Below are 12,186 nucleotides of genomic sequence, written 5' to 3'. Positions count from 1 at the left end.
TTTATGGACCTTCAGAAGGTCCACGTGTGGAGGGAGTTGCATGTCGGTTCACGGCCATCGTTGTTCAGCCAGATTTATGCTGCCGAAGCCAATGGTTTGGTAACGTCGGGGAAGTGTTAATGGTCTAGAGGGACTGGATGAGTTCATGGATCTTGTGGATGAAGCAATAGTTTCTGCCTCTGCAAAAAAAGTAATTAAATGATGTTTTGCGGAGCTGCTCTTCACAAGTAAAGTATGCTCTTTATTACGTGTTTCATCATAAATCTAGTCATAATGAGGGCTTGTTCCAGCTTTAATGCTCTAACGGGTGCGTATCTGCCTAAATCACCTAAAATGCTTGGAGCACAAATTCTTTTTCTATCTTTCATGCAAAGAATTTCTTACATATCACTTCTTCTGTTTAATTATGTATTGCACTAAGCAACAGAAGCATGCGAAGACTTAGACCGGGAAATAAAGTCTGTTTTTCCCACTTGAAATTCTCTTTCCCTAGTTGAAGTAAGCTTGTTCATCTCTTTTTCTGGAGGCATCTTGAGGCTTTGCCTACAGGGATTTTTCGGTTGGATCTCGATCACTGAGACCTCAGTCTCCTCTCCTCTCTCCAAAACCCAACCCAATCACCCAGCTAGAAGGCAAAGCTCTTCACCCTCATCTACAGCTCTGGAGCGATGCTTTGGCAGCATCCGTTCTGCATTAACACGACCGGAGAGTGCTGAAGTACCGCTTCCCTCAGCGCTGCAGCAGAAACGGCTGCAGCAGGACCATCTCCGAGGGGTTCCCTGTCCCCACGTGTGGATCCTTCTTCTGGCACCCAAGCAGCCTCACCATCCACCCACGTCCGCAGCGGAGGTAAGCAGGGCTTTTCCACAGGTGGCTTTTCTCCAATGGTGGTCCTCGCCGTGCTGCTGGGCTGGGAGCAAAGCTCCAACCGAGGTCCTACCAAGGAGATCCAAAATAATAATCCTAATGGTCGAGCTGATGTGAAGTTTGCAGCCTGGCTCGGTGTTTTTCCCTGCTCGCCTTTCCCATTGCGCTCCGGCTCCTGCAGCGGCTTAGACGACAAGGTCTTCAAGGCAGGGATTACCTCTTTAGGACAGGCTTTGGGTTGCTCAGCGTAACCCGAACTGCCCCTGAGGCCCCAGGTAAGTACAATCCACGCACAACCAGCACAACTGGTATTACCGGTGCTGCAGCACAGCCCCCTCCCTGGAACCGGCCTTAAGAGTCCTGTCCAGAATGTGATTCAGAAGCAAAAAAAACCAAACCAAACCAACATAGCTGGACCCAGCAAAATGCAAACGGTCCCAGAAGGCGTGTTCCTCTGCGTTGATGGAGGTCAGGTTTGGGCAAGAGCTGACGAGAGGCCCTGCTCTAGAGGATTCTGGTGGCTGCTCGTCCTCTGCCCTGCGCTTCAAGCATTTGCGCCGTTGGGCGTCTTCCGCAATGACAAGAAGCGTTGAGGGAAGCCCCTTTCTTGTGGTGTTGGGTTTGTTGACATGCTGTTTATTTTTTTGAGGGGACAACCTAATTTTTTTGCCCCTTGTAAGGGCGGTGGGGAGGAGCCCGATGAAGCGCAGGGTGTACCGAACCGCGCGGTCCCGGCCGCAGCGCTTCGGCGATGGATGCCCGTCGGAAAACCCAAGCGGCGGGTGGCCTTGGAGAACCGGCAACCCGGCATCCAGAAACGAGGTGCTTCTCCCCATCGTATCTCTTCCTAATAACTGAAGGGAGGAGTAAAAAAAAGGAAGAAATAATCATCCCAGCTGGTTCTAACCGGGATGTTTACCTACACCCCACGAGGCGGCAGCGGTCGAAGCGCTGGGAGACGATTCGGCTCTCCTTAAGGAGTTCCTCTGGGCTGGGGTCCCGCTCCAGCGTGGGGCCAGGGGTGGGTTTTGGGGAGAACCCCAAGGCAGAGAGAGAAGGGGCAGAGCCGGGAGGGGCGAGGGGGGGCGCTCCCGCCGCGCTTCGCCTTTGTTCGGGCAGGGCTGGAGCCGAGCGGCCGCGGGGCGGGGAAGGGAGGGCTGGCAGGAGCCGGCTGCCCGAAACGGCTTTTTTTTTAAAAAATCTCCGAGAAAAAGAACCATCCAAACGCACCCCGAGAACTTTTTAACATGAAAAAGTAAAGGAAAAAAAGAATTTAAATTATTAAAAAAAAAAAAATGAAGGAAAAGAATACTACTACTAAAAAAAAAAAAAACCCAACCCCACAAACCCCATAACTCCCACCCCTTCCCTCAAACCCTGCCCCCGGCCCGCCCCACGCCGCGCACGGGGGGCCGCGGGCGCGTAGCGCGGCGCCGCCCGCCCCCCCCCCCCCGTTCCCCCCTTCCCCCCCTTTCCCCTCCCTTCCCTCCCTCAGAGGCGGCGGCAGCGGCCCCGGCCCCGGCCCCGGCCCCGGTGGCCCCGGCAGCGGCGGCGGCGGCGGCGGCGGGGGGAGAGGCGGGCGCCGGGCGCCGCCCGCCCCGCAACCCGCCCGCCCGCCCCGCAGCCCGCCGCGCCGCGCCGCGCCGCCGGCCCCAAATGGATTATCTGCGGCTGGTGCTCTCCTGCCTCGTCCCCCTGCACGGCTGCCTGGCCGCCGGCAGTGCCCCAGGTACGGCCCCTTCCCACCCCCCCCCCCCACGCCGTGGGGTGTGTGTGGTTTTTTTTTTATTTTTTTATATTTTTTTTTTTGTGGCGTTTTTTTCCTCGGGGGTTGTTTTGACAGGTGGCTCGGACCTCGGAGGATGGGGAGAAAGGAGAGGGTTGGGGTTGAGAGGGGGGGAGTGTGTGTGTTTGGGTTCGGTGGGAAACTGGGGGGGAGATGGAGGTTGGGCGAGAAATAGTTGGCGTGCTTGGCGTGCGAGGGGCACGTCAGCCCGAGTTTATTCTGCTACGGTTGACGCGCTCGGTTAAAACTACAAAGCGGGGCTGCGTCGGGAGGGGAAAAGTAGCTCTTGGGCTTATCGAGCTTCGGCGGGGCTCGCCAATGGCTCCCCGAGTTGGGTTGGCCACCGAAATCCCGACGCGCGGGATGCTCCGTGCCCGTCGTCGAACCCTTTTTCCCTCCGTCTTGTCTCCGCAGAGCTGCTCCTGTCCGGCAAACTCAGCGAGTATGGTGTGATCGTTCCCTTCAGCGCCGATTGCCGGGGTCGCTTCCTCTCGCACGTGGTGTCCGGTGAGGCGGCGGCGGGGATCGGCGAAGCCGCCTGTCCCCCGTCCCTGCGCCCGTCCCGCCGCCGCGTCCCGCGCAGCCCCCCGGATGAGTCCCCCCAGCGCCGCGGGGCCAGCGGCCGCTTGCTCTACTTCAACGTCACGGTTTTCGGGAAGGAGCTGCACCTCCGGCTGAGGCCCAACCGGCGGTTGGTGCCGGTGGGCGCCGTGGCCGAATGGCAGGAGGATTTTGAGGTGCTTTTCCGGGAACCCCTCCAACAGCGGTGCCTTTTCACCGGCGACATCTCCGGCATGCCCGGAGCCGCCGTGGCCATCAGCAACTGCGACGGACTGGTAAGCTCCTTGAGGCCTCATGCGCGCTGCCCAGGTTTTGGTGTGGTTTTCTCTTACGAGGTGTCCCGAAACCTGATTTTTTTGGCGATGCGTTAGGTGTCTGCACTGTACATTGCCCTTTACCGGCTGGCTGCTGCGGGTTCCCTTTCCCCACGTGGCTTGTGGCATAAGCAGGGCAGGGTACTACACGTGCGAGCGCTCTGTCCTTCTGCGCTATGTGCAGCTATGTTTAATTAAAGGGGTTGAAAAAATTGCCTGTCCCATGCCTGAGCTGCCTTCTACCCGGAGGGGAACTGTGTCGGATGCCGTAACGCCTATGGGTACCCACGCTGCCGGTGATGCTGCTGCATCCTCGCTCACCCGTGTTTTACCTTGGGACTGCTTCAGGAACTTTTCCTCTGCGTTTCCCACCTCTTCAATGAGGCCGAGTGAGCTCGAGCATCTCCCGAAATCACTGTTAGCATGTGGTCTTCTTCCCGCTAAGCATCTTTTTTCAGGAAGGACCTCTTTTTTTTTTTTTGTTACTAATAGCTGACGTGCTCAGAGCCTTTTGGCTTTCCGACTGCAGGGTGAGCGCAGATCAGCATCGGTAACTTACTGCTACAGCGCGTTAATTACTTAAATGGCTCTGTTACCTCCTTATCCCCAGCGTCTGGTCTGCCTGTGGGTTTCCTACCTTTGATACGCTGGAGGAATAGCTTCTAATTTTTTTATACCATTGGCCCATTGCCCTTCAAACTTCCTTTGAGCCAATTTAATTCTTGTTGTAGGTGTGAGCATTTGCTGTTTTCTCCCAGTACCAGTTGCGTTAGTGCTGGGTTGCAGTAAACGTCTTATTTTGCCTTTTTTTTTATATATTTCTTTTTTGGTCGTTTTATTCTGGGAGTTCCTTAGCCAATTTAGGTGCTAGCACAAACAATTTGGCATTCCTTTCTTTTTATACAGCGCCTGGTGTTACTATACGAGCAGAAATGATAGAGCAGCACAGTTAGAAATACATATTTCGCCTACATATAGTAGTTTATTTTTTTTTGCCAACAATTTTAGCACATAATCCACACCTTTTGAAGCATCTTTTCTGGAATCGGCTGAGGCTGTGAATTTGCAGAAATTTCCCTGTAATGTGGATCGTGCTGGGGCGGGTGAATTTGGGGCAGGCTTGAAAGCTTTAGAGGTATTTCCAATAGCTCTAGCAAACAACTAGTAGTGCTGCGTCCCAATTGAAAACCTGTTTTTTAAGTGTGCAGGTTGCATTGCAGATAGAATTCCCGGTTGGCATCACGAGCGAAGGGATGCTGGAAGCGGTCAGCAGCCGAGTCTGTGTCTGGGAAGCAGCGAGGACGGTGTTGGGGGGTTTCTCTTCCCCAGAGCCCACTGTACTGTTAGGGTCCAGCTCAGGTAGGCTCTAGTTTAACTTTTCCAGGCTTTTCTAGGCTTTAGCCCCAAGTTCTCCCATCTCAGCCCCTCGCGCATCTTCTCAGGCGGCGGTTGTTGTTATTTTTGCCCTTGTTCCAGCCATCCTTTGGCCGCAGGTAGTAGCAGCGATGCCGGTTTAGGATGTAGCTTGTACTGCGGGATGCTTTTGCATGTGGATTTATGCAGCCATACCTGTCTTGCCATCCCTGCTAACCCCAAGCCCACTCTTTTAAGCTCATGTAAAGGAAGAAGTGGCTCTTCCCCCAGGATCAGCAGCTCAGGGTGCTCACTTCGTCCCTTTTTACCTTCATTAGCCCCCCATGCAGCCAGCTCTGCCTTGCAGGGTGGGATTAGCCGAGCCGCGTTGTGCTGATGCACGGGGCTTTGGTGGTTTGCAAACGCCGAGGGCTTCTGCAGGGCAGTTTTGGTGCACCCCCATTTCCGAAGCTATCATGGGACACGCTATTGGCATCGTGGTTGCCGATGTGTTGTCTCGCAGATGTTTTATTTCTTCATGTAGAGCTCCAGCAGCACTAAGGGAAGAGAAAAAAAATATACTTTTTTTTTTTTCTTCCTGCAATGTATTTATTGCTCCATGGCCAACAAATAAGTGCCCTGGCCTCAAGCAGCAATTTCCCATCATCCAGCGAAGCACATGTGATTGCAGGCTGGGGGAAGAGGTCAGGAGGACAGAGCCCGAGCAGGGGCTCTGCTCCTGCCCTGGTAAAGAGGATTTTGTGATAAGGTCAACATTGCGGTTGGTTTTTCTCTTTCATGGGTTTTCTGGCTGGTGTAAATTGCGGTATGGTCCTCTGGCTTAGGTAAATCTGACAGCTTATATGTCCCCTTTGGAGGTGCTGTGAGTTCAAGAGGACCCAAAAAAACCCTCCAAAAAGTGGTAAAAAGAACTTGAGGTAGCAAATGGACCAAGAAACAGAACTGGAATGTGGCGATAGGTGAGGATGGGATGGGAGGATGGTATTTATGACCACGGTCTACCTCCAGCATGACCCAGCAGAGAAGCAGCAGAGCATCTGGGAGGGATGTACATGATGGGGACTGTTGTTAACCTCACGCTAAATAAGGACTGACTTAACGTGGGGAGCACCGGCTGTAGGTAGCTTTGTTGCTCTTCAGTCTGCACGTACCCTGGAATTACTGTGGACTTTTGCTGGATGTTCTCCACCAGCTTCAAAAGGGGCTTGCGGCTTTTGCGTCCCAGTATAGCGTGCGTGGGAGGCGCAGGACCGCGCTTGGCCGCTCGTTTCTGGTCAGAGGAAGCGTTCCGGGATGCTGCGGATGAAGGCTGTGTACACAAAGAGATTACACTGTGTATAAATGGAGACTGAGATTATAAATAATGAGGAAAAAAAACCCAACCCAGTTCTTGAAACAGAGAGTACACATTAAGTCTTTCCTAAATCCTTATTTAGCCATGTAAGTGAGCTGATTTTTTTTTTTTCACAGATGCCAAACCCATGGCACCTTCCACATGGGTTATTTGCTGCAGGCATCCACGCGTGAAAATCTGGCCTTTTTTTTTTTTTTTTTTTTTTTGCAAGAGTGTCTCGTACCAGGGTGGGAAGATGCTGTCGGCCATAACATAATTTCAAAGCTGATCCAAGCCACCAAATTCCTAACTGGTAAAGTAGCGTTAGGCGGAAATCTCCCCCGGCGGACACATCTCGCTGCAGTGAAGGCATCCCATCTTTCCACGCCAGCTTTAGCAGCGTGTGGTCGATCTTGCTTCCTTCGTGCTTCGCTGGTTGCAGAGATGGGTGAAGAGTTATCATCTGTAGGTGCCCTGTTTGCTTTTCATGGCTGACTTTTCCCTGCTGCTCTCCGGGGTTATTTGCACCAAACGCTAACGTGCTGCAAACCGTAGAGCCAGCGTTTTCCATCCCTGTTGCCCTGGCTTGCTTCAGATGGGTGGCAGCAGATAAGCAGAGCACAAAAGCCCTCAGGAACAGTAATTAATAGGGAACGAAGGGAGAAACAGTCCCCATAACGATGCCCCTGCGCAAAAAAAGTATGGATTTGTCTTCCGGGATTTTCCTTGCAGCTCCTCAACTGTGGGGTTCATTTCGGCAAGAAAAAAGGTGCTGGTTTAAATGCCTGGAGTGTGAGATGTCTCAGGATGTTGCTCTCAATGGGAATGGAGCAAAAGTGTCCGAAGGTGCACTGAAAGTGGTATTTTACCCCCCAATTTCACCAGTGGAAAGCTCTCTCTGCGTCCTGCTTAGCATCTTGCCCGAGTTTGCAATACTAGACCACGTGCCCAGTAAAGAGCGTGGGGTAAAAGTCTCAGTGGTTAATTATCTCCCTTAATTTCATGTTCCCCCGTGATGCTAATGAGCTTGCAGGTGAAGAGGTACGAAAATAGTGACCGAGCACCTCTGGGCTGTGCCCCGGTGCCATGCAAACCGTGCTGCTGCCAGCCGTGGTCCAGCTCCGCGCGGGGCGGATGCATCCCTCTCCAAATCCCTCCGATGCCCTCGCTGGGCAGTCTTGGGATGAATGGGGAGCGGTGGCTAGCGACAGTGCCTGCGTTCACACACAGCCCAGCTTTCTGGGACTTTTTGTCCAAATTAAGTGTGAATCGTGTAGGAAAAATACATACTATGCACGCAGCTGGATTTCCCCCTCCTCGGTGCTGTTTGCTTCTCTGGCTGAGTGGAGCAGCTTTATTAATTTTTCCACATTTCAGCTGCGTTGAAGTGTCAGAATTTCCTGAATTCCTGTGGGAGTTGGAGCTTTTTACCCAGTGGTGATGGAGGAGTCGCTTACCCGGGGTGGTGGTGGTGGGGGGGATCCCCCTTAGCGAGGCTGGTGCCGGGCCAGCGAGCCCAGGTCATCTCTCCCATAGCCTGGGGAGACGCAGGAGAGCTGGAAAAGAGATTTTACCCTCTGTGAGCTGGCAGAAAAGAGTGTGATGTTTTCCTTAAAAGAAAAAAAAAAAGAAGTGTATTTTCCTTTTTTCCAGTGGAATTGTCTCTAAAGGGCCATTTTCTTACTTTGGGAATTACCTTCATTGAGAGCTGCAGACAGCATCGCGTGTTAGAAATATCAGTACTGATAGTCCCACCTTACCAGATTTCATTTGATTTGGTATTATTAAACCAAATAAAATTAGGGGGTGGGAAGCACATGATAAATGGATCGCTGAGGATGGGATCGATCTCTTGGCAAGTGCCCAAGGAATGCTTATTGGGGCTTTTTGGGTGGCGTCTGGCCTCTCTTGCTGCCTCCCTACGGTTATGACCTACCCAAAATGCTGAAATACAACCCGAGCTGCTCCTTTTTAAGACTGAGCAGGTTCATGCATGCCTCTTGCAATGGTGTTTTTGGGTTGGTTTTTTTATTTTTGTAAATGGCAAGGTGACTGCTGCGGATTCTGTTTCATTTATGAGGGTGCTCTGATCAGACGTGTGCACGAGTTCTTGCGATATCCACTTTGCCCGTCGGTCATCGCTGGAGTCAGCAGTGTGTTGCATCCTGCCTTTGGGAGAAAGCATGGGCGAGAAAGCCTGGGCTGCTTTATTTCTTGAGCCATATATAATTAGTCACGAGCTGTAGAGCAGCGCAAACCCAAGTGGGCTGTGGCTTGGGACCAGGCTCTTTCATATTTTAATCCAGCCTTGCCCCGGCGCGGCGGCGTGGCTTTCCTCCGGCCGCCTGACTCAGCAAGTCCCAGCTTTCGCCGTAAACCCATAAACCGGCTTTGGGATGCCTTGTCCCGGGTGAAACGCCCCGTGGCAGGGTTGCGAGGGGGCAGCGATGTCCTAGCAGACCTCCTCCTGGGGCGGGGGTTGCTTTTTCCGCTGCCAAGCTAAAATAGGATGCTGGCAGGGGTACCGCACCGGGTGCTTTCGGGTAACAGGAGTGACGCTCCAGCCCAAATTTGTAGCGATGGGGAAGCTGGAAGCATGTTAGTTGGGGGGAAATCAGCGTAATTCGTGCGTGTAAAATCCAAGTGTGTTTGCGATGCCTGTGTCGGATGCCCACCCAGCTACTCGTTTTTGTGCTAAGCAATGGATGCCCACCTTCTCTTATCATATAACAAAGAGCAGCAACAGCTTGGACCTGCCCCGTCATCACGGACTTGTCCAACCATCGCTGGATCTGATCTGTAGGTTGACTCCCTGGCTTGATCTCTGCCTCATCGCCGCCACCTTGCCTGGTGCTCCAAACTCTTGGTTGAACCTGGCTGGGATCTTCATCGCCTTGGCTGGGGGTGGTGGGAAAAGCCCTGGCTGGAGAGGTCCTGCCCTGGTGACCTGAACGTCTCCTGTGGGAAGGACCCGAGATACGTGTGTCGGGCAAGTTGATCCTAGCACAACTGCCCATACTTAGATTCCTTGGGAAGGAGGTGAAACAAAACCAGCCAAAAACCTGCCTTCCAGAGGAGTTAAGCAGCTAATAAAACCCAAGTGGAGCAGGAAATTTGATGAAGTCTAGCAGAGCCGGGTTGGCTGATGCCATGACGAATGCAACAGTACGTGAACGTGAAGGTGATCCGATGACCCAGGTGGGCTTGGAAGACCCTTAGCTTCGCCTGGCTGTTTACAGAGCCCAGGTCATGTCTTCATACCGCTCTGTGCAAAATATATGTATATTTTATTGTATTTTATTTGACGAAAACAGTTCCAGTACCCCAGCCCTGATGAGGACTCCAGTAGGTGCACGCTGTCGAACAGCTATAAGAACAGATCCATATGTTCCACTCGCGCTTTCCAGGCAGCTATTCAACAGCAGGCAACGGCGGGCAGTGCCGGAGGAAGGAGCGCGCACGTGCGCGATGGAGGGAGCCGTGAAAAATGCCAGGCTGGGTGCGGGGGGGGGCTGCCCGTGGGATGGAAGCCAAATCCTGGCGATCCTTTTTCTTGCCCAAGGTCCGAGCCGGCTGGCGCTGCGGGGCATGAGCGCTCGGGTTGATGTAAGCGGGATTTGGTGGGAGCTTGGTGTTAATTAGGAGCAGGTCGGTAGCCAGGGCAACATTTCCAGTGACGATTGCCCTCTCATTCATCTTCCCCGTTTTTGGGAGGTGGAGTCGTAATGCTTTCCAGCTTCTCCTCCAAAGGGATTCCCCTGCGTTAATTCTCAAGCACTTCACGGGGCAGAGGTGATAGTTTCTTTTTCCTTCCTTTGGGCTGTGATCGCAGCTCGTAGCGTCGGTGAAATGGCACGTTTCCTCCCCGGCACCACGGGCATGGGGATGGGGACGCTGCAGGGAGGTGACGTGGCGTGGAAGCCTGTGCAGCCTGTATCCCCTGATCCGCAGGGTTAGGCAGAAAAACTTGTCGCTGATGAGAAGGAATGGAGTTTCCTAACCATATAAAGACATAAGTTGAATTATGGCCTGGTTTTTTTTTGGTTGGTTGTTTTTTGCCCCCTTTTTTGTTTTTTTTTCCATCTACAGGAGAAGTTAAGGGTCATCATACATGAACATGGTAACGGATCCATCCCAGTGTCATGGAGTAGCAACAAGACACCCGTTTTATTTGGGATGCTTTTCCCCCTTGCATTCATGCATGCTGCACATCAATCTTTAATGAGTATATTGAGTGTGTATGTACATGTATGCATATATAAAAACATGCCCTTTTTTTTTTTCCCCTTTTCTTTATCTCTTTGTGGAGTCCAGGCTGGCCTGATTCGGACAGACAGCAACGAGTTCTTCATCGAGCCCCTGGAGAGGGGGCAGCAGGAGACGGAGGAGCACGGGAGGGCACACGTGGTGTACCGCCGGTCGGCCATCCGGCAGGACGGCGCTGAGCCCCGCCAGGACCTCCACCCCGAAGGTAGGGGCTCCTTGATTCTAGTGTGTTTCCCAGCAATTTAGAATAACTATTTCTTGTGGGGAGAGGATTTCTCCTTCCACTTGCCCTCTGGGTCATAAGTCTAGCCCTATGGCTTTAGGCTGGCTTTAATTGCCATTGGGTCATCAGCGAGAAGAAAGGAAAGAAAATGCCAGGCTTTTGCTGGGAACTCTGAAATTCTTCCAAATTTCGTTAAAATTGGATGAGTTATATAGGAGTTATTCTTCCTCTTCTTCAAAGAGGAAGAATCTCCTAGATGGGTGTGATCAGGCCCGTGGATGGTCACATCAGGCTTGGGATGGGAAGCAGAGTTGGGACTCATGAGTGAAGGGGTCGGGAAGAGCCGGACTTGGTCCGACACCTTGGAGATGTAGGTGCTGCAGTCTTGTTTTAATCACCTATACATTGTGAAATGTGGCCTTGATTTGACTTTTTAACAGACAACAGAAGCTCTTCCTTTTCCCAGTGTCCATAATTCATTTGGCTTTTCTAGTGCCTTGTCCTTTTTCTTTCTTCTTCTTTGCCTTGAAGGAGAAAACGTGGCTTTTTTTTTTTTTTATAGCATCACATAGCCATGCGCTGCACTCTGTGCGCATAAATCACCTGCTGACATCCCCTCTCACCCGCACAAAGCCGAGCGCACCCAGAAGTGTTTACAAGCGTGGGGTCAATGTTGTGCAAAAGCACTCTATAAACCTGTTTATATTTACGCAGAGACATTAGCCTTCCCCAGCGTTTATTCACCTCTTGTGGCATCGTAATCAGCTCCCTGATTTTTAAAAAAGTTTGAAAGTTTTCCAGGGTGTGCTCGTTGCTTTTGTAGCATCGCTAATGGGATCGAGATTGAGAGCTTTGAAGGCGCTGCTGGGTGATGGGGTGAAGGATGGGATGAAGGGTGAAGGATTCTGTGAAGGATAGAGGATGCTCTGGCTACGGCTGCCCACTCTCAAAGAGCAGCCCGCACTTTTGCACGTGTTCTCCCCACCTCCCTGGTGTCCCACCACCACCCAGCGGACAATGTAGGACCATCGTCACGTAGATGTGTCTTTTGATGCTGTTCGCTCCCAATTCAGAGCCCTTTCCCCACCGTACAGCAAGCTGGACCAGCGACCGGGTTGGAGTTAAACATCCTATTTATTTTTCCTGCTTAATTTACATTTTTTTGGAGCGTGACCGTGGTGTCAGGTCCCCTCAACGGCTCTTTCTTCTTCTGCCCCCCATGCCTTGCCCAGCGCCCGGCGTGCGGGTGGGCGATCTCCCCAACTCCCTGGAGCTGATGACGGAGCGGCTGGGGGACACGGAGCGCAAGAGGCGTCACGCCAGGAAGGACGACTACAACATCGAGGTCTTGCTGGCGGTGGACGACTCGGTCGTACGCTTCCACGGGAAGGAGCATGTCCAGAACTACGTCCTCACCCTCATGAATATAGTAAGACTTGGCTTTGGGGGGGGCCGTGGCTCC

At 52.5% G+C, this 12,186-nt stretch overlaps 1 protein-coding gene across 3 annotated transcripts in view; it reads left to right on the top strand.

The window, feature by feature from the left end:
- The first annotated feature begins 1,711 nt into the window (after nucleotides 1-1,711).
- Nucleotides 1,712-12,186, top strand: part of ADAMTS14 (ADAM metallopeptidase with thrombospondin type 1 motif 14) — a 39,711-nt gene continuing 29,236 nt past the window's right edge. For 2 of the 3 annotated variants that reach the window (XM_075025390.1, XM_075025389.1), the window contains exons 1-4: nucleotides 1,712-2,596; nucleotides 3,068-3,489; nucleotides 10,550-10,706; nucleotides 11,957-12,153. In XM_075025390.1, coding sequence (XP_074881491.1) covers nucleotides 2,524-2,596; nucleotides 3,068-3,489; nucleotides 10,550-10,706; nucleotides 11,957-12,153 — 849 coding nt within the window. In that variant the 5' untranslated portion in view covers nucleotides 1,712-2,523. Of the gene's footprint in view, nucleotides 2,597-3,067; nucleotides 3,490-10,012; nucleotides 10,707-11,956; nucleotides 12,154-12,186 lie in introns of those variants that run through there. The other variant, XM_075025392.1, reaches the window with a different exon arrangement.

The sequence above is a fragment of the Buteo buteo genome, chromosome 4 (assembly GCF_964188355.1).
Source record: "Buteo buteo chromosome 4, bButBut1.hap1.1, whole genome shotgun sequence".
In the NCBI taxonomy this organism is placed as follows: Eukaryota; Metazoa; Chordata; class Aves; order Accipitriformes; family Accipitridae; genus Buteo; species Buteo buteo.
This window is presented reverse-complemented; position numbering and strand designations above follow the sequence as displayed.